Below are 23570 nucleotides of genomic sequence, written 5' to 3'. Positions count from 1 at the left end.
TCAATCTCTCATCCAGAGAAGACTCCAACTACAAAGAGAATATTAGCAACCTACCAGTGCTTGGAAAAAGCACTAGGATTGAATTTGTCTAATCAACTGCACTTAAGAAGCAATGCCTCCACTGACAGAATATACAGTATATCATTTGTTGAATTCTTCTTTACAAAAGCCATAAAACATCAGAATCACCAATTCTAACATTCTAACTATATTTGCTGTCAGCAAGAAAGTCAAATATGAAATCTGATAATAATTGGTATTTTTCTTACTGTGTTTAAATTAATACTGTCTCTGTGACACAGTAACAAATTATTTTTTAATATATACTTCCAGCTGGTTTTTTAAAAAAGAAATTTATACACATGAAGCATTTTTTTCTTAAGACTGATCATTTCAGGTGCACTAAAACAGTCTTAGGAGTGGGGGGGAGGGGTGGACACCTTAATTTCCTTTTACTTCCACTTTAGAATGAAAAGAAAAACATTGTATTACTGTAAATTATAAATTTTGGTTTGGTCTGGGCTACACAAAATTAAACTCATACTTAGGGATAATACATGAAGTCACCAAGCAAATAATGGACCATACACAGTTTTGCACACTGTTATCCACAGTACTACAGACCTCCCTTGACCTACCATGGGTTTACATCCCGATAAACCCACTGTAAGTTGAAAGTGCATTTAATATACCTCACCTACCAAACATCACAGCCCAGCCTAGCCCACATTAAACGTGCTCAAAACACTTACATTAGCTTACAGTTGGGCAAAATCATCTAACACAAAGCCTGTTTTATAATAAAGTGTTGAATATCTCATGTAATTTATGGAATACTGTACTGAAAGTGAAAAACAGGATGGTTTTATGGGTACAGAATGGTGGTAAGCGTATCAGTTGTTCACCCTTTTGATTTTGTGATTTCGTGGCTGACTGGGAGCTGTGACTCCCTGCTGCTGCCCAGCATCAAGAGTATCTAGTTACATATCGCTAGCCCAAGCAAAGATCAAAATTCACAACTTGAAATACAGTTTCTACTGAATGCGTATTGCTTTTGCTCTATCGTAAAGTCGAAAAATCGTAAGTCAAACCGTTTTAAGTTAGGGACTGTCTGTATACATATACGTAAAGGCTACTGAATTTCAACTCACATACCAAAAAGGCAGTGCAACTAAATATTACTATATGTTACTGTAAACTTTTTAACAAAGTAAAATTTCAATAAGAACCCAATTAACCTGTGTAACAGTTTTAAAAATAAAAGTCAGGGAAACAAAAACAAGCTGACATCAGCAATTTACTAAAAAATAACCTTTTAGGATAAACTGTATGATCAGCACACCTACACTGTTTACATCTATATAAGAAACAATACAATGAGGTTCATTATAAGAGTCTACATCATCAAAGACTCAATTATATGCATTATATTAATCTTATTAAAGAAAGCAATAAGGCAGAGGAATAAAATTTACAAAAGTTCCAAAGACATTGAAATTAAGTTCCTTGAGGGCACAAATGTGTCATATGTATCTGTGTATGCCACACTGTGCCATGTTTTGCGTACAGATGGTGATCATTAATTGTGCATGGAAAGAAACCTACCAGTCAATCTCCTAAACATTCTGGCTAATCAAAGTTTTACTGAACTTAATTATCAACTATGTTAAAGTAACAGGGTGCTCTAATTAAATATTCTGGTAATTTTAACTTTTGGTTAGCTATTTTGTGTACATATTAGACAAGAATTACAAATTTTCAAAACAATGGAAAAACATACATTTAGCATTAAATATATGCTGAATATAATTTAAGTGTTCTTTGATAAATCAGAAGCTACATCACTACTCTGCAGTATCAGAGTTCTCATATGAATAGGAACTTCTGTGTTCAGTAATTCCAGTTAAAAGTTCATTTATCATCACCCACTTTCTCCTGATGTAATACAACCGACATATGTAAATGTAACAGAAATCTTGCAACATATTACCCGACTGCAAATAAGAACAAAGGAGTTATCTACAAATACTAAAAGCTCTGTTATTAAGAACCTAAAGCTGGAAATGGGGATGACGGAGTATATTTTCCTTGCTCCAATATACAAACTATGTTCCACCTCAGGAATTATTATTGAAAGTAAATTCTCAGAAAGTAACTCTGCCAAAACATTTGATTTTATCTTCACAAACAGAACCTATCATTTAGAAAGAGAAGGCAAGTAGGCTGATATAAACCTATATAACCATGCTATTTTAGCAGCTTGGAATTCCAGTATATCCATAGTCCAGGAGGCAAGAAATAGCAAAGTATGCAGGGAATGATCAGGGAATGAATGACATGGGAGAAGAAATGGCTGGTGTGTTATTCAACAGAGAGACAATAGTGAAAATACTAAGTTGTGTGGCATGGCAATGGATCTACAAATCAACCATGTAGGTTTCTTTCTAGGAAATGAGCTTTCATAAGTAAGTCCATGAATCATGAACATTATCCACACATAACAAAGTACAAAGCCTATTTCTTGGTTTGGGTAATATTAATTAAAACCTTTTCATTGAGAATGCCTGTTATGTGAAAGACAAAGTCCAAAAATACAATTTCTTCCCCACTCCTCTTTCCCAAGGTTAGGGAAGTTAATATCCACCCTTGTCCCTGATCATGTGTAAAAGAGAGGGAGATTAAGAATTCAAAATAATAGTACTGACAACAGACCTTAAAAATCTGCCTTATTTAAAAAGAAAAATCTTTAAAAATAAATAATAAAACATTTTCATCTCTTACTAGTTTTACTTTAGCCAACCTAAAATATTTTAGACCACAGACTAATTCAATAGTGAATAAAATTTCATGACTCACCTATCCTATTTTCAATTTCTACCACCAAAATCTCTCCCTGATGTGAAGAGCCTTTTTAAACCTGCCTTAGGGAAGGGCCAGGCTTAGAATAAATATAGAAGGTGAGGATAAATGTTTCTGAAAAGGAGACTGATAGAAAATGAGGATCGAGAAACAATGTTGTCCAACACCGTCAAGGTGCCAATTACTGGTATTATTTGCATATCACAAGTAATTTTTATGCTTCATACGCATCAGTAGTTTGTGTGGCTCTTGGAATAAAGATCGACTTGGCCTTACACATCACCCTCTCTCCCTCTCTGGCCTCATCATTCCTCTCCACACACTCTATACACCAGCCACAATGGCCTTCACCCAGTTTCTGAATGCATCACGTTCCTTCCTGCCCCAGAGATTCATTTAAGCTGTTTCCTCTACCCTGGAGCTATCTTCCCCTCCTTTTGTGTCCTTACATGTTAGCAAAAACATCACTTCCTCAGGTTGGGCCAGCTTCATGGACTTACAACCTGAACAGCTGCACAGAGCCCGTACTTAGAAGAGCTCCACGGGTGCTTTTATGTTCTGCTGTGCCAGTCTTGAGGCCCCTGTTCTTTTAAACAGGGACCTCATATTTTGATTTTGCACTGGGCCCTACAAATTATGTAGCTGGTCCTGTCCTCAGGGAAGACTTCAGTGACCTCCGGAATAGTTCAAACCCTGTTTCAAGCTTGAATAAGATGCACACTTCTTTGAACCACTTATCACAGTCAACATTTTTACAGGGATTTGAGGACTACTTGTTTACCTCCCCCACTAGAAAATAAGCACATGAATCCAGTGTTCATGTCTGATTTTTGCTTACCACTTAATTCCTAGAACCTAGCACCAAACAAGCAATCAGTAAATGCTGGTTGAATAAATGTTTGTGTTTACTATTACTACTATCATTATTATGATTCTGTACTGTTTAGGCTAAGAATGAATCAGGGAAAATAAGAAAACTACACAACCTGGCCAAAAAAAGGGAAACTTTTACCCAGAGAACTCCAATACTACAACCAATAGCACAACTATAAAAATATTAAACAGCTGCCTGAAATAGTTGGCAGAATCTAATCCTGTAAACTTACCTATGCACTGACCCTAAAACTGGAAATCTGTTTCTATGTTTTATACCAAATATACAATTTTCACTGGATATTACTGTTGAAATGCTCCTAAGACCAACACAAGGCCCTCAACCATCTGACAAGTCATCTCACTATTCCCCTTTCCATATTCTTTAACTCTAACATATCACTTTTTAAAATCTCATGTCCCCATCAATAAAATACTTGAGGGGGCTTCTCCGATGGCGCAGTGTTTGGGAATCCGCCTGCCGATGCAGGGGACACGGGTTCAAGCCCTGGTCGGGGCTGATCCCACATGCTGCAGAGCAGCTGGGCCCGTGTGCCACAGCTGCTGAGCCTCCACTCTGGAGCCCGCAAGCCACAACTACTGAGCCTGCGTGCTGCGGCTGCTGGAGCCCGTGCTTGACAACGGGAGAGGCCACCCCATAAGAAGCCCGCCCACCACCACGACGGGTAGCACCGGCTCGCTGCGCTAGAGAGGGCCCGCGCGCAGCAAGGAAGACCCAACGCAGCCTAAAAAAAAAAAGAAAAGAAATACTTGAGTATGCAGACCCAAATAGATTTGGAAATCATATGGCTGGTATTCCTAAGCTAATAAATCATGCACATTATAAAACATAAACTAAAAAACAGTTAAAAATAAATTGAAACCTAAGTTCCAATATTTTCTTCCTGTACTTCAAAGGATTGTCCTGCATAAAACAGGGTGTATATATACCTCGCCCCACCTTGGAAAACATTGTTCTAATTAAATAACTACTTACTTGAAGTTTCAACAGGGAACCCAGCCATTCACGTACCCTTGAACAAAGAAGAGTCCTCCTCTATTCTAGTGAAATCACCTTTTTTGACCACGTAAAAAGCTTGGAAAAAACACACACAAATTAATGGGGGTGGGGGAATACCTGCCTACCCATCTACCTAATAATAGTACCCTTGTATCCTACCAGAGTACTTAAAATTTCCCCCATATACTTCATACTTCCTCACCTTAGTGACTTTGCTCAAATTGTTCCCCTCTGTCCAGAATATTCCTTCCCCACCACATACCCAAATCCTACACCTTTTTCAAGACCAAGCTTAAAATGCTACCTCTATCAAGAAGGCTTTTGTAACTAAACAAATCTAATTTCTCCTTTATCTATACTGCTCATAGCAGTTTGTACTTGTCTTATATCATATATTGCTTTCTTCTCTATTCTATTATTATGTCAATATCTTATCTCCATTTCTAGGCAGTAAGTTCCTAGAATGTGAAAATTCCTATGGTCCTGAGATTATTTATTAAAGACCAGGCTTCTCAATTGCTCCAAACTTGAATATGGCATTTATAATAATATGTACAATACATGCCAAAATATGAAATTCAAATTAAGCAATATTAAAATTTTTTTGGTCTAAGTATCATTTAAAACTAATCTTTATCATAAGAGTTCCAAAGTAAAACTACCCACCTTTCAGAAATTAATTCTTTCACAATCAGAAACTACTATATCATTTTCATACCAAAGCAATAACTTACTCCAAGATACTCTTAGTGACCTACATTCATTCTTGAAAATTAGAATGACTTCTTATTCCCTAGCAAAAGGTCCATGAAAGTGTTTATCATTTTTATAAAGAAGAAATATATTCCTATTTTACAGGTATAAATAAAAAACATCTAGAAATAAAGCAAATATCAGAACACCACATAACTTTCTATCCAAATAACATTATTAAAGGTCTTTTAACCCCTTTATCCTTTACTTTCTTTCCAATTTTGCCCAGGTAAAACTGCCCTGAGTATTTTACACTAGTGTCTCTTTTGCCAGGAGCAAAGGTGATTCCTCTTAAAGTCTCAGCCTTTAGTGATAGCTTTTTTTATGCAAAGGAATGTTTTTAAATTTTTCAAAGATATTTTCTACCTCCCACAAGTATTTATATTGGAAGAGAAAAAAGCTTAGAAAGAGAGAGAACACATACTTTTGGACTTTTGAAAGCCCTAATATAAAATAAACAATACAGGGCTTCCCTGGTGGCGCAGTGGTTGAGAGTCTACCTGCCGATGCAGGGGACACGGGTTCGTGCCCCGGTCCGGGAGGGTCCCACATGCCGCGGAGCGGCTGGGCCCGTGGGCCATGGCCACTGAGCCTGCACGTCCGGAGCCTGTTGCTCCGCAGCGGGAGAGCCTCTCACAGAGGTGAGAGGCCCGCGTACCGCAAAAAATAAATAAATAAATAAAATAAAATAAACAATACATAAATAAATGAATTTGTGCTAGAAATACACACATGATAAAGCAAAACCCATAGCCCCCAGAAATACATACTTGATTCTCATTTAATTATAAGGTACCTATTATTTTTCTTTTGTGTGGTACGCAGGCCTCTCACTGTTGCAGCCTCTCCTGTTGTGGAGCACAGGCTCCGGACGCACAGGCTCAGCGGCCATGGCCCACGGGCCCAGCCGCTCCGTGGCATGTGGTATCTTCCCGGACCGGGGCACGAACCCGTGTCCCCTGCATCGACAGGCGGACTCTCAACCACTGCGCCACCAGGAAAGCCCCAGGTACCTATTATTTTTAAGCTTTATCAACCAATATAACAAAAACATCAATATTCTTTACTACAAATCCATTACAATTTTTAGAGAAATGACTACTGGCCAACAAATTCACATATGTATATACCTAGGTTTCTTAAAGACTCCATTTTACCTGCAGTATTCTCTATAGTATCAAGTTGGGTGATAAGTCATTCTGGTGGCAAATGATCTATCTATTCCATTCAATTCAGGGTATTTCACGGTATGAAAGTGCTATGACCTAATAAACAAGTCTAATTCTAAAGTCCATCTCTTGATGATCTAATCTAAAAGGACAAGAGAAGGGCCATAAAAAGAGATGCCCTCTGTTGTCGGGGTTTTTTTTTTTTAATTCTTCATTCTTAATGTACAACATGACTCCTCTGGCATATGAATGTAGGTGAAGACATAATTTGTAGGATAACAGGCACTAATATTACATGCTGCTTCAGTACTGTCATATTTCCAATCCATCAAGTAGATTAATGTTATAATAACTGTACACAAAACTATCATTTGTGCACTAATGAAGTCAAACCCAGTTTATCCTTAGGCAACTAGATTCCAAAAGCTCACAGATGTCATCTCTTCCGCTTCCAAAGACTATTTAGACAGTCTAAAGGAATAAGAAACGCATGCAACCTATCTCCAAATTTGGATGTCGTTCTGCCAAAGATGTAAATGCAAATACGACTAATATAGCAAAATGCTCAAAGAACATTTGACAGCTCTTAAACATGGACAAGTTACTGCAAGACACACAGAGAAAGGAAGGAAATAAATTTACTGTTTGACATTAATACTATACTGATGATCTCAGTGATATCAACATAGACACTAAGTTCAACACCTGTCAAGTTTTAGGCAGTTATGATATGAAGCCTTCATTTAAAGTAGATTTTTAAGATGTTCAGAGTTAAAATATGATGACATGTGACTTTATCAAAGCTAGAATTTTAAGAGCTATATATTAGATTCAACAATTCAGCCTGCAAACTATAGTACAATTCAAAGATGTGTAAGCAGGACATGACTCTTCACACAATAAGAGTTTAAAATCATTCTCAGACTTCCCTGGTGGTGCAGTGATTAAGAATCCACCTGCCAATGCAGGGAACATGGGTCCGAGCCCTGGTCCGGGAAGATCCCACATGCCGCGGAGCAACTAAGCCCGTGCTCCACAACTACTGAGCCTGCGCTCTAGAGCCCGCGAGCCACAACAACTGAGCCCACATGACACAACTACTGAAGCCCACGCACCTAAAGTCCGTGCTCTGCAACAAAGAGAAGCCAACGCAGTGAGAAGCCCAAGCAACGCATCGAAGAGTAGCCCCCACTGGCTGCAACTAGAGAAAGATCGCGCACAGCAACGAAGACCCAACTCAGCCAAAAATAAATAAATAAATTTATTTTAAAAAAAAAAAACAACATTCTCCCATCACCTCAACAGTTGGAGACCAATGCTCATGTCAGAAAGTGGCTCATGTATCGTACAACCCAGGGAATATACCCAATATTTCATAATAACTATAAATGGAATATAACCTTTAAAAATTGTGAATCACTATATTGTACACTCATAACTTATACAATATTGTACATCAACTATACTTCAATTTTTAAAAATTTTAAAGAAAGTGGCTCATGTTAGAGAATGGAGAGGTGTAGTGCCATGCTGTCATTTCCATAAACTTAAAATAGTTCCAATATTTAAAATACTGACAGGTAGTATTTTGTAACACAGTGGTAAGGCTACTCTCTGTCTTAGTCCACTTGGGCTACTATAACAAAATACCACAGATTGGGTGGCTTATAAACAACAGAAATTTGTTTCTCACAGTTCTGGAAGCTCAAAGTCCAACATCAGGGTGCCAGCATGGTTGGGTTCTGGTAGAAGACCTCTTCCAGGTCACTGACTGCGACTTCTTGCTGGGTCCTCACATGGTGGAAGGGGCTAGGGAGCTCTCTGGGATCTCTTGGCACTAATTCCAATCATGAGGGTTCTGCCCTCATTACCCAATCACCTCCCAACGGTCCCCACCTTCTAATACCATCACCTTGGGATTAGGGTTTCAATGCATAAATTTGGAGGGGACACAAACATTCAGATCACAGGAGCCACTTAAAATATATACTGCAAGGAAGTGCAGACAGAAAGATTAAAGTATACCTTAGGGCTTCCCTGGTGGTGCAGTGGTTAGGAATCTGCCTGCCAATGCAGGGGACATGGGTTCGTGCCCTGGTCCAGAAAGATCCCACATGCCGCGGAGCAGCTGGGCCCGTGAGCCATGACCGCTGAGCCTGCGCGTCCAGAATGGGGGAGGCCGCAACAGTGAGAGGCCCGCGTACCGCAAAAAAAAAAAAAAAAAAAAGAACACCTCAGATTGAAATAAGGGTCCTGAAGCAAGGAGCAGACATTCTAAGACAGACTAGAGAAGTGTAAGACAAAAATACAAAGGGATTGCCAGACTTTGGAAGAAGATTCACACTAGAACCATTCCCTTGGCTACAAGTTATCACCAGTCCTTAAAAACTTGTTGATTGACATCAGAATCCACTGCATATTCTTTATTGCTTGTTGCATATAAGTACATGTAGTAAACTGTACATAGCTCTCATTTTAGAAAGTAAATTAAGCCACATTCTACAAATCCGTTTTATCAGTCGTTCAATAAATATTCACAGAACACACACACACACACACACATACACACACACACCCTGAATATAATGTGCCAGGTACCATTCTAAGCACTAGGGATAAAATTATAAAGAAAATCAAGTAACTGCCTTTAAGGCACTTAGACTTTAGTGGTACCATATGGCCCATCTCCCTATCTGTTATCTTTATAATGTTTCAAGTTTAAAACTCTGACGAATACTGGAGCCTATCTGAAAATAACAATAAAGATCATCTGATACACCCATAACAAGGCTTAATTCTGTCTACATGTTACACAGAGCTAAGAAAAAAAATTACATAAAACAGTGCACAATCTCCAGAATGCTAAATGAGTGCCAATTTACTGAGCCCATGGCAGACAAATCATCAACCCCACAAATCCCTCATCAATATCTCCAACCACCTATTCATTTGTAACAACGTGGTAAACAAAGGACTAAAATGATTCAAAGTGAGGGCACATGAATGAATGATACATTAGAATTAATATCCAAGGCAAATGGGTTCTAATATCCTGCCATTCAGGAGGCAGAAGAAGGAAAGCAAAACAGATTGAAAATTCAGGAAAACTTGTAAAGGGCAGAACTTCTCTCTTACAACCAAAGCTGGTGCCCAAATGAAACTAGAGAATAATGAGAATCTACCTCTTTCTGGTCAAAAACTACCTAGACTGCTACTGAGGCAGATGATAATGGTGGGGGGCGGGGGGATGGTGACAGCAGTTAAGAGTCCCTTAAGACCCTTATAGCTAGTATCTAGAATATATAAAAAACTTACAACTCAATAACAAAGATGACAAATAACTCAATCCTTTCAATGGGCATAGGATATGAATAGATATTTCTCCAAAGGAGATACACGAATGGCCAAACAAGCACATGAAAAGATAGTATCATGAGTCGTTAGAGAAATGCAAATCAAAACCACAATGAGATGCCACCACCTCACACCCACTAGAATGGTTTTAATCAACAAGACAGACAATAACAAATGTTTAGAGGATGTACAGCATTTGGAACTCTCACACATTGCTGGTGGGAATATAAAATGTTTGGAGGTTTCTCAAAATGTTAAACACAGAATTGCCATTATGACTCAGCAATTCCACTCCTAGGTATTCACCCAGGAGAAATGGAAAAACATCCACACAAAGATTTGTACAAGAATGTTCACAGCAGTGTTATTCACAGTAAACAAAAGGTGGAAACAACCTAAATGACCATCAACTGATGAGTCGATAAACTAAACGTGGTATATCCATACCATAGAATACTATTTGGCAATAAAAAAAGAGCCAAGCATTAATACCTGTTACAACATAGATGAACTTCAAAAGCATTATTCCCAGTGAAAAAAGCCAGTCACTAAAGAAAACACATTGTATGATTCCATTTATATGAAATGTTCAGAATAGGCAAATCTACAGAAACAGAAAGTAGGTTAGTGGTTGATTCAGGCTGGGATGGGAATGGGAATGGGAATGACTGTAAACGGGCAAGAAATTTCTTTTGGGGGTGATGAAAATGTTTCTTCTACAACTGGATTGTGGTAATAATCACAACTCTGCAAATATATTTTAAAAATTAATTGTACACTTTAAAAGGGTATATAAATATACCTCAGTAAAACTGAAATAAAAAGACTTATTGCATTTATTGTGTGCACTTAAATGCCTGACATAGTAACTACCTCACAACAACTTTACGAGGTGGACACTACTATTATTATCCCTATTTTACAATAAGAAAATTAAGGAACAACCGTAAGTAATTTGCCAAAGTCACAGTGACTAATAAGTGACAAGAGCCAGGATTTGAACCCAGGTAGTCTGGCTCCAGATTCAATGAACACAGAACTGTATTAGCTAACTTCTTACAAAGCCCACAAATAAACGTTCTTAGGTAATAATTATAATAATTAATTAATTATAATTAAAGAAATTACAATTATCCTACAACAATGGTTCTCAACCATTAATGTATATGAATCCGCTAAGGAACTCTGTAAAATTGCATATTTCCACCAAACCCTAAACTCAGATATTCTGATACTGTAGAAACGAGGGCCAAGAATCCAAACTTGCCACACACACTCCCAGTAAATCTGATGCAGATGGTCTGCAACCACCATCACAAAAAAAAAAAAGTACTGTCCACAGGACATGGAGTACACTTCAAATAAGATTAAGTTCTTTTCACCCCTTTTATTCATTTGCCTCATAGAATGTGGCAGTAAGGATCTATGTAGATTAATTTCATTCAAGAAGATTTTTACCCATCTTATTCTACTTAAGTATTTGTGGATATGGCTTAAAGCCATGTTTTAAAACATGCTTTAGTAACATGTTGCAATTTAATAGTGTTCCAGAATAAGCTTTTAAGACTAATGAACTGAGGCTGCACTTGCTTTGGAACCAAAAAGTGGTTAAATGATAGTTTTTCCATTAGATGTAATCAATAAGGAAAGTAAAATTAAGTTAGTAGTTATGAGGCTTGAACGTGAGCCATCTGAACCTATCTATGTGACACTAGAGATCAATTTCAAAATGGTATTCAAGGATCAATTTCATAAAACTGACAAACTTCTGGAGGTTAACAAGGGTGAAGAAAACAAATTCACAGCATCAGCAAGCCAATAACTCAGGCTAAAATGAATACAAGTTAAACTGAAAACCTTCCATTCTTAGTAAGGATTTATGTGTCATCCTCTCAAATGGTTATCTTTAGACTTCACCCCATTATAAAAAAGATCCACCATTTTTCATTAATTTCCAATAAACAGCAGGCCAACTCCAGGTGACTATGAACAGATATGAACCTTGTAGCTAGGACTCAAAATTTGAATTCTCTTTTTAAAAATGGTAATCTGTAATTCATAAAAGAGGAAACACTGACACTGTGTCTGAACTTTTCTCAGAAATAGAGATGAATATGAGATCGATAGCAGAACTATGCAAAAACAGCTGGTTAAGATTAAAAGTGCAGTATCTGGCCGAAAAACAGAGAGAAGACAAACAGTCCCACACAAGTATCAGACCTCAACATTGTTAACAGTGCTAACCTTCAAGATTTAATGGTTCTCTAAATCTAATCCTAGAAAATGGAAAATAAATGTCCCTCCAACTAAGAAACAATCCTCTCCACTACTCTAAACCAATTACAATCACTGTAACAATAGTACCTATTATTTTAAGTGTCTGCCCTTTTCTAGTACGTAACATATACTCACTCTCTCATATCAAGCTAGGTAACCAAAGAACTCTCTATTCCTCCTCCCTCACTCCTCTCAGCTAGCCATGAAACAGATGACTCCCTACAGAGGATTTGATCTGTTGTTATACCGGCAGAAGTCTTGGCAGAATTGCCAGATTCCCCAAGAACAACAAAAAAAAGGAAAACACAAACAAGAAATAAGATAACATAGACTAACCATCACAGAATCCCTTCATGAACAGAAGCACAGGGATAGAAAATCCTCAGAGAGGCTGAAAAAAATATATTAAAGCACTTAACTAAACAACCATAGGTTATTAAACTTGGAAAATGTACCAGGGACTATGATAAATGGACAAAGATGAATATAAAACTGCCATTGCTCTCTAAGATCTAATTTTGTTGAGCGGGTGGGGGGCACAGAGCAGAGGGAGTGAGAAGAGGTGACTGAGATGCACATAACCATTTACAATACAATAAATGAATACAGGTGGTGTAGGGAAAAAACATAAGTCTTGAAGTGAGACATGCCTGGGTTCCCCTCCCAACTCTACAACTTATTGCCTAAGTGACCTTAGCCAAGTTGCATAACCTCTTCTTGCCTCATTTACTTCATCTGTAAAAACGCGAAATATCATCTACCTTGTAAGGTTCTTGGAAGAATAAAATTAGATAAACTACATAAATGCCATATACAGTCTCTAAGCTCACAGAATGTACTCAGTAACAGTTATTAATATAAGCATCAGACCAGAGGGATGTATAAAGCACTACAGGAATCCTCTTGAAGAAATAACAATCAGCTTGAGGAAGACAGGAAAGAATTCACAAGAGGAGACGAAATATGAACTGGGTAAAAAAAATAATCACAAGTGCGCTAGACAGAAGGTGAGGGGCAGGGAGAGGAGTTGAGATGTTCACTAAATATCTAACACCCCTAATTCAGTCTGAGAGAAGGGAGGTAAAAGGCTCAGTAAATTAGCATTTCTATTACAGGATACACCACTTTGTATTTGTTTCAATGGCTCTGACCAACACAAGAATATAAGTTCACCAAAGGCAACAACTGTTACTCATTTTTGTACCCCAGCACTTAGCAGAGCACCTAATGCAAATTAGATACTCAACCTAAAAACATATTCTGTGGAAAATACAAGCAGGTCTTTTGCTATCTAAAGCCTAAAAGATATCTGACAGCAAAAAATTGCTGTAAGTCTGGAAATAAAACCATCTAACCAAATTAGGAATGATAACATCTCAGGTTAAGCCATGAAGAAACTTCTCTGGTTTATAAAAGTTCTTAGAGATAAAAATATATAATCAATGTATATGTATAACTGATTCACTTTGTTATAAAGCAGAAACTAACACACCATTGTAAAGCAATTATACCCCAATAAAGATGTTAAAAAAAAAATATATATATATATATATATAATCAGTACAAAAACATAGCTAAATGTACAAGCATAATGAAATGCTTTTTATGGTTTCTATTTTGCTAATGCAGTTACAGTTAATGGGAATTGCCATGACAAAATGATTGTTTTTATGAAAAGAACCTTCTTTATTACTAACCAATCAAATTTCATTTTTATTACTGATGTAGGAAAGTTCAAAACCATGATTCATTTATAGAGCGTACAAAAATAAGAAGTGTTCAAGAATAGAGTACAGGATCATTTACAAAGCAATAAAAAATTAAAATGTGCATTTCTCTTACTGGCAAGGCAGAAACTTCTACACATAAATGTCTGTGGCTGGATTTGCTGAATATTATAACTTCTGTCTTTGAACAAAAAATGAGAAGCCTGAATTTAATATCTCATCTTCATGTGACATCTTCAGCCCATCTGAAAACTGCTTATCAAGAAATATCAAAAATGTTTGAAAAATGTTAAGAAGTTTGATGTTTTCTTTCAATTTTCACTCATATATGAAAGGTTTGAGCTAACATTAATAACTCAGAAGTCTTCACAGAAGGGGCTTCCCTGGTGGCGCAGTGGTTGAGAGTCCGCCTGCCGATGCAGGGGACACGGGTTCGTGCCCCGGTCGGGGAAGATCCCACATGCTGCATAGCGGCTGGGCCCGTGAGCCATGGGCGCCGAACCTGCGTGTCCGGAGCCTGTGCTCTGCAATGGGAGAGGCCACAACAGTGAGAGGCCTGCGTACCGCAAAAAAAAAAAAAAAAAAAAAGTCTTCACAGAAGAAAGACTGACAAATTTTATGGGGCATACATCACCAAAATCTTTTAAGTTAAAAATGAAAAATCATGTAATTTCAGAGTACAGAATGTTAATGAAGCACACGAGAAAGTCAAAACTCACATTATGCTTAATATGGACTATTATATACGAGATCAAAAACAAGCTTTCCAAGTGATCTTAACAGCATACCAAAGTTTTCTAAAAGGAAATAAACCTTGTCTTTAAGAATTTGGTTTTCAACCTGTTCATATGATAAAATAGGTCACACTGCTGTCAATAAACTGTATTTTGCCTCTAATCTAAAGTATAACCTATTTTGTCTTTGTTTTGCTTCTCCATCTGCCCCTTCAATATCAACTTTACATGTGCCAAGGTGATAAGCACTACGGTATGAGTCTATTCATACAACTAATACAAATGAAAAAAGATTCTCTGAAATGTAATGGCCACTTCAATAACTTCTCAATAATTCCTCCGTGCCTCCCTCAATACTGGAGAATCCTCAGAATGTGGACTACAAATAACTAACAAAATATCTTTATTTTCAAGAGCAAAAGAATTGAACGCACTGTATTTTTTCAAATATCTGTTGCAATTATTAGATATTAGATATATATATGTAAGAGCCTTGACTATCATTTTCTTCACTCTTAATAAATCTTGTGAGCAATAGCATCACTTCCATCTTACAAAGGACCTTTAACCCATAGTTTCCACTTTGGGCCTCTAAGATGCTTCTGAGATGCTTTCAAAGTCCAAATTTCCCAGTATTCATGTGGAAGAAAGATGGAATAAAAAGCACTTTATTATTGATATAAAAACAAAATTTTTTAAACATGCCTATATTGATTATACTTACTTTCAAAATGCTTACATATCGGTGCCATGGAACCTATAAAACTACTTTCCTAGATCATACCATAAATTAATGCAACTGCGAGAATGAAATTAATAATAAATTTAAATAATTAAGCACCTGCATGCCCACAATGAGATAAATGAAATATTCCAAGTCTTCTTTTTCATCCTTTACATAGTTTACAGAGCTTCTAAATAAAGAACAGAACAGATATTGTCCTGATTTCAAAAGATTAATAATCATAGTATGATGAAATTAACTAATATGCTTAAACTATATCAACACATTAGTGAAGTAATAAGATCATTCAGAAACGATGGTATAGAAATTAATAAAAATAAAGACACTTTGGATATTTTGCTGACCAAAATGGTAAAGGGATAACAGTACAAAGGTAACATCCTCAGAGGCACCTAGGGAACAAAAGCAGTAACAAACTACCACATACTGAACATACCATGTACTACCCTAGGTGATTAGAATACATTATAAAATATACTATCCCCTTTTCACAAATAAGGAAACTGTGGCCTAGAAAGCTCTGCCCAAGATCATAAAACAGAAAGCAGAACTGAGCTTAGAATTCAGTTGTCTCACTCCAATGGCCTTGTTCCTAACCTTTATACTCTATTACCTAACAGTTTCAATTTCCTCATCCATAAAACAAGAAAAATGCCTAACATGATCAAATTGTTAATACTAGCAACTATGTATTGATATATCATCTAGCGCAGTGGGTCAAAAATGGATGCTTAGGGGCTTCCCTGGTGGCGGCGCAGCGGTTCAGAGTCCGCCTGCCGACACAGGGGGCACATATTCGTGCCCCGGTCTAGGAGGATCCCACATGCCACGGAGCGGCTGGGCCCGTGAGCCATGGCCACTGGGCCTGCGCGTCCAGAGCGTGTGCTCCGCAGCTGGAGAGGCCACAGCAGTGAGAGGCCTGCATACCGCAGAAAAGGAAAAAAAAAAAGGACGCTTACTCTTATCATCAACCAGATACTTAGCAGCTAAGTTTTTAAGGCTAAAACCTTTTGGCAATGCTAACAAACAAATCACCACTGAAAAAGTCTCAGAGTATTTATACCTATGACCTATACTGAAGATCCAATTATATAATGAAGATAAATATGGCTGGAACTTATCAAAGGTATAATCTTGAAACAAATATCTTAGAAGAATTTATTACAGGAGTAATTTTAATAAAAGTAACTGTTTACAGATGTTTTATATTATTGAAATAAATTATGTATTCTACTTATAGGTAATTTTAAAAGCTTTACCAAACTTATATCTTCACACAGGAAGACAGAAGCAAAGTCCAGTAAAAGAGAAAAACTGATAGGTAAATGAGCTAAAAATAATATTAATGAACACTTATTGAGTGCTTACTATGTCCCAGACACAATGCCAAGCATTTTCTATCCTTTGTCATCTATTCCTTAAATAATCTATAATTATCTTTACCACTTTGCAAATAAGAAACCTGAGGCTTAAAAAGGCAAGTAATTTGCCCAAGGTCACACACTTAGCAAGTAGCTGAATAAGAACCCAGGTCTGACTCTCACTTCCAAGTCCACAGGAAGAAAGCAAGGTGAAGGAAGTGATCAACACTGTAGGAGATTCCTGCAGTTTAGCGCTCAGCACCCCTCTAGCTTTTTGCGTGTATCTGGTGGCACTGTGGAGCCCTAAAAACTGGAGTCACTCCTGGCAAAGAGATGGGCAAGTGAGTCAGGCCTGTCCATCACAGTACTCTGTCCTTTCGGCTACAGTGACTACTCCAAATATGGTCACACAACCCAAATGGGAATACTCAATCCTTCCCCGGGATATGTGCCTACCCAACTATCCAAAAAAAATAATTTTTTTTAACCTGAAACTCAACTAATGTATTGGAAAATTTTGCCAGTTAAAAAAACAAGTTAAAATTTAAAATACATAGGCTATTACAAAAGATTTTGAAAACCACTCAATATCCAGGACTATTTTCATCCTCTTTTTAAAGTTCTTAATCTAGCATATCATTATCTAGAGATCCAAGCTATTAATTCAAAATCATAAGTTACCATTTATTTCCATGTCACTGAGTTAAAAGAAAAATTCAAAATTCTCTCCCACTTTAAGAAATTTATCCAAAGAAACTACTCAGATACACAAATATGTATTTGTAAGCACTGTTTACAAAGTCATATACACCTGTGATGGTTTTGAGGTGCATGAAACTGGCTAGACTGAACTACATCTGCCAGAATACCCTTTCTACTGTTTATTAGGGTGAGCTACAAGGGGCATCCTCCAGCAGGTGTTGGGAAGACAGAAGGGAGGCAACAGCCATTTTGTAGCAAACACCTCCCAGTTATTCAAATACTAATCTAGGCGTTGCTGTGAAGGGATTTTGCTGATATAATTAAAGTCCAGGGTCAGCTGACCTTGTGTTAATCAAAAGGGAGATTATCCTGGGTGGGCCCAACTTACCAACAGAGGACCTAAGTCCTCCCTGAGCTCGGGCCCTGCAAGCAGCACCTGCAGCACATGCTCCCTCCTCTTCCTGGACCCCCTTCAGGGCTGTCTGCCTTTGGACTTAGCATTTGCTTGGCCAACCCCACAACAACAGCATAAGCCAGTTCCGCGTGCGTGCGTGCATGAGGGTGTGTGTGTGTGTGTGTGTGTGTGTGTGTGTGTGTGTGTGTGTATACAGAGCTAGAAGTAGCGCTAGAGCTCCTACCACTTCTGCTTCTCAGGCCGAATTAATACAACACCCAAATACCCGTCATAATAAGACTAGATAAGCTAATTATGATTTCTTCAATACCGTGAAATACTAATGCAACCATTTAACAATGATGATATATATGTCAGTCCATTCATAGACATGGAAGGAGATCTCGATATGCTACATGACTAAACAGATTACAAAAAAGTAATCATATTATATATTATTTATGTTCATTTTTTTATTTGTAGGGAGAGTAAATGAGGTAGCTTTGTTCACCAAAGTTTTAATGATGAGGATGAGATTTTAAATTTATGATTTTAGGTGATTTTTACTTTGTATTCTTTTGGATTGTTTTCATTTTCTACAGTAGTATCATTTTTATTATGAGAAAAAAAGAAAAAAAACAATAAACTTTTCTTATTACACAGGAAAAAAATGTCAGGTAGACTTACAGGCTAAAATGTGCTCAGAGTCTTAAAGGACAGACAGGAGTTATCCAAGCAAAGTGGACGGTTCAGGGAAAAGGCAACATTTGCCAAAAATGGACACTACTAATAGTTTATTTATTTACTAATAGTTTAGAAAGGCAAGAGTTCAAGGAAAGGGGTGATGAGAGATGAGGCTGGAGAGACAGACTTGGAATAACTCACGGAAGCTCTTGTATGCCTCACTCCAGTCTACTGACAGTGGGGAACCAATGAGGTGTTAAAACAAGAGGAGTTAAATCTGCATTTTAGGAAAATAAAAATAAAACAACACAAACAGACAAAAACCCACAGAGGCTTTGCAGTGTAGAGGCTGTACTAGAAAGAGAACAGACTGAAAGCAGGAAAACCTATTCAGACACTACTACAGTAATCCAAGCAAGAAATAACAAAGCTGTAAACTAAGGTAATAATATAGCAGTGGAGATGGAGAGAATAGCTACTGAGTCATAATAAGGGAGTAAGAACTGAGAGGACTTGGTGAGGGATACACTAGTGGTAAAGAAACAGAAGGTTCATTTAAATGGGGTAGTTCAGAGAAGGCTTTCAAAAAGATGTCCTTATGAATGAGGTTCTCAAGGAAGGCACTTCATGAATAGCACAGATAGATGTAAGATGTCGTTAAATGTTTCCAAAAGAAATACCAGTTTGTTGGCCCACTGAAAGAAAGAATAATAAGCAAAGTGTTAAACACATTAAAAAACAGAGCTCTCAACGACAAAAACAGATTCACATTTACTTATTAAGTTATAACGGGACTATGTAGATATATATCTCTAATCTCTTGAAGTTGATCTCTTCCAAGAAAACTGTTATTACTGCCAGAAGCAGACTGCTGTGATTAGTTGTTAGATTTGAGTCACACTTACAAGTCAAATACAAGGTTTCATATAAATTATTGGTATAGCCACCCTTTTTTCGCTGTTGCCAAAATGTAATCTTTCAAATTTTTAAAATTAGAACCATTTAAATTCAAAAGTAAAATATTCTCACTCCACCAACATCCTATCCTTATTACCCTGACATTACTAGTTAAAATTAGTTGAATATTCTTCTACATTTTTCTTTGCTTACATATACATGTTTATACAGGGTTCATTTATTTAACAACAGTGGGTTCATACTATATACATACACTATTCTATAACTTGTTTTTACTTAAGATAATCAGAGTTTTCAAGCCAATACATTTAACAGATATACCTCTTCATTTTTAGTATCTGTAATAATGTGGGCATGCCATAACTTAGGACATTTCTGGGTTTTTGCTATTACAAATAATACTACAATTATTACTGCTGTATATTTCTTTAAATACTGGTCCTTCTATTTCTATCAGATAAATCTCATTAAGAAGAATTTCTGGGTCAAGTAACAGCATTTAAATAAATATTGCTATGTTAAGTTCCCAAAAGGCAGTGATTTCTTACAGACTCACCAATACTTTGAGGGTGCAACTGAGTGGAAATTAGTGGAGAGCACCTTTTCATACCTTCACTGCTGATTTGCATTTCCCCTTTTGTGAACTGCCTGTTCCTGTCCTTTATCTTTGATTCTGTTGGACTTTTTCTTAATTTGTAGAAACTTATGTCTCTTATTGTACAAAGCTTTTTAAATTTATGTGCAATAAAATCCATAATTTTTTTCTTCCATGAACTCTGAATTCTGTGTCTTGCTTGGGCCTCCTACGCTATATCTCCTATATTTTTTCCTAATTATTTTATTACAATTTGGTTTTTGTTCTCATTTTATTTACACTTAAATCTTTAATTCATCTGGAATTTATTCTAGCAATGTTATGACTTAGGAGTTGTCCCCACACCTTTTATTGAATTATCCATCTATAAACGCCTCCTCCTAGAGTGACCACTCCAAAAAGATAAGATGACAGACTGATAAAATTCCTAGAAATTCTTAAATTTCACTAATGGAAGCAAAGTTCCAAACTTATTAAAAGCTTACTAAAAGATATTCATCATTTTTTCTTTAAAAGAAATCACACATTAGGGAATACAGTATACTAATATCAGCATACACTGAAATATTTTAACATAGCAGCAATCTAAATTAAATTAATGATCTAATTTTTTTTAAACATAAATGGTATAAATAGAAATAATCGTTGTTTGAAATCTCAAGATTATTCATTGATTCAGGTCACGAATATTTACTGAGCACCAACTCACAGGTCCTCAAGATACTAGAGACAGGGACTTTCCTGGTGGTGCAGTGGTTAAGAATCCACCTGCCAATGCAGGGGACAGGGGTTCTAGCCCTGGTCCGGGAAGATGCCACATGCTGCGGAGCAACGAAGCCCGTGCGCCACAACTACTGAGCCTGCGCTCTAGAGCCCACGAGCCACAACTACTGAGCCCACGTACCACAACTACTGAAGCTCACATGTCTACAGCCCGTGCTCTGCAACAAGAGAAGCCACTGCAATGAGAAGCCTGCGCACTGCTACAAAGAGTAGGCCCTGCTCACCGCAACTAGAGAGAAGCCCTCACGCAGCAATGAAGACCCAAGGCAGCCAAAAATAAATAAATAAATTTTAAAAAGCAAAAAGGATACTAGAGACAAAGTAAGTATTATCCCAGCTTTCATGAAGCTTGCAATCTAGTGGGAGCTTCCCTCTCTTTTAGAAAACAGTCTTTAAGTGAAAAAAGGAAAAAAAAGAAGTGTATGTTCACACAAATGCAATGAAAAACATTTTGGCAAATTCTGTAACACATTCAGTACTTTCCATTTCAAAAATACTACCTTATTGTAAATGTACCTATTTATCCTCGTGACTGAATATTTACCATACTCATCGTGAGAATACTGCTAGGCTGTTTAACTCCATTTAAAGATTAACTATGACCCATCAACCTACACCTACAATAGTCTCCTCACTTTCTCAACAATATGTAATTTCTTTCACTACAGTAAATAAGAACCTCGATAACAGAAATGCATTATAAATCTATTTACATCAGTCATGTTCAGTCCGTCAAGTCAAAGGTGTTTCAAAAAATTCATGTAGACTTAAAAATGTGTCAATGAATCCTAGAGACGTAGCAAATGATAATACTGTGCTGCTCGGAGAGGAAACTTCGGTGGCCACTCAAATGACAATGGCGACTCACTAGTGACAATCACCTTAAACTTCAGGTCCCACACCGAGGTTGCCCCCATACTTAATCACTGAAGCCTTCGGAAGCCCTGCCCCTGTGGCCACGCCCCTACCTTAATTCCAACCCACGGCGTTCTCCACGCACCCCAACACGTCCAGACCCAGTGGGCAGCTGGACAAAGCAGTGCCCAGGAAAGACAGATGGAACTCCCAGTCCTACCGGGTGACCTTGGCCAAATTTCTCCCCCTCCGTTTTCTCATCTATGAGATGCGGCTGGTAGTCAGTGCCCACCTCCATCCCCAGGCCTGGGTTCAGCGTCTAATGCTGCAAGGCTGGAGGAAACCTGCAGTCCTAAAGCCCACAGTGCTCCCCACGACTGCCCCACGCCAGTCCCCGCCTCCGTCCGGGTCCGCGGCCATGCACGCTACCTGCAATCTGCGAGACGAAGGCTTCTGCCACTAGAGACATGTCGGCTGGGCGGCCCTGCGCCCGCGGTTCCTACTCCCCGGGAACCTCAGCGAACTCCTGCGCACCCCGGCGATTCCTGGCACCTAACAGACCTGGCACCGGCTGAGGCTCGGACTAGCAAAGCCCACCCCCGCGGCAGCCGTGCCTGCTCGTGCGGCTAAGACCCTAAGGTTCCCTCCAGGCCAGGCCAGGAACTTCCGGCGCAGCTGACAGCGGCGAGCAAGCACTTCCGCCGGCCCCGCCTCTGACTCCTCCCGGCTGTGCTGTTCCGGGCTCACGGCCGCTGGGGGCCGCCGGTGGGCGGGGGGAGGGGAGGGAGAGGGGAGAAGGGTGTTTGATTCCCGACTCCAGCCTACCCGGAAGGCGGGGGTACCCCAGAGGTTTTCAGTTTCCTTTCTAAGCGAGGATTTTGTAAGCAAGTAACTTTTTTAAAGTCGTTTCAAACAACAAGCATTTGTTTGCTCTTAATTGTATAGGTTGGTGATTTTTTTAATTCTATTTTTTATATAAGTTTTAAAGGTTAAACTCTATTTACAGTTATTACGAAATATTGGCTATATTCCCCGTGTTGTATTGATACAGTACATCCCTGTAGCTAATCTTACACCCCGTAGTTTGTACCTCCCACTCCGCCACCCCTGTATTGCCTCTACCCCCCGCCACTGGTAACCATTAATTTGTTCTCTATATCCGTGAGTCTGTTTCCTTTTTGTTATATTCACAAATACAATATTTGTTGTATTTTTTAGATTCCACAAATAAGGGATATCATCAAGACAAGTAACAGTTTTAAGTGTCCACTGGGTACTAGGCACTTAAAAAATATGTACAGTATTCTATTTCATGTCATCCTCTAGATGACCAATAAGATGATGTTATTGCCATTTTACAGATAAAGAAACAGGCTTAGGGATTTTAAACTGCCTGTGCAGGGAGTCCACTCAAGCCCAGATTCAAACCCACATTAATTTCCTCTGTTCAACTATACTGTTAGGTTGATTAGTCCATGTACAGACGTTAGTGTTTATTTCTTTATTCAAACATGCTTGCCAGAGAGAAGGCGGCTTGAGCAGCACCTGGGCTAAAAGTTTGCCCTTCATCTCTGTACACCTGAAATGAAGCTCATCTTGGAGAATTAAATACTCTAGTCACACACTTCAGTTCATCCCTTTCAGGGGTAAGAGGGGCAGGAAGTGGAGACACCTAAATCCCATAGGTGACTTTTTACCCCTTAACCTAATAACTTTTTAAATTATACATAAACAATTCAAGAAAACTCAGACTATATTACAGATTT

At 38.0% G+C, this 23570-nt stretch overlaps 1 protein-coding gene across 1 annotated transcript in view; it reads right to left on the bottom strand.

The window, feature by feature from the left end:
• The window catches only part of MTX2 (metaxin 2), a 64682-nt gene extending 42213 nt beyond the window's left edge, over positions 1-22469 (bottom strand). The window contains exon 1 of the mRNA XM_065880511.1: positions 22234-22469. Coding sequence (XP_065736583.1) covers positions 22234-22273 — 40 coding nt within the window. The 5' untranslated portion in view covers positions 22274-22469. The remainder of the gene's footprint in view (positions 1-22233) is intronic.
• Between the last annotated feature and the right edge of the window lie 1101 nt (positions 22470-23570).

The sequence above is a fragment of the Phocoena phocoena genome, chromosome 7 (genome assembly GCF_963924675.1).
Source record: "Phocoena phocoena chromosome 7, mPhoPho1.1, whole genome shotgun sequence".
NCBI lineage: Eukaryota > Metazoa > Chordata > Mammalia > Artiodactyla > Phocoenidae > Phocoena > Phocoena phocoena.
The sequence above is the reverse complement of the archived record's forward strand: the minus strand, read 5'-3'. Positions and strand labels throughout refer to the sequence as shown.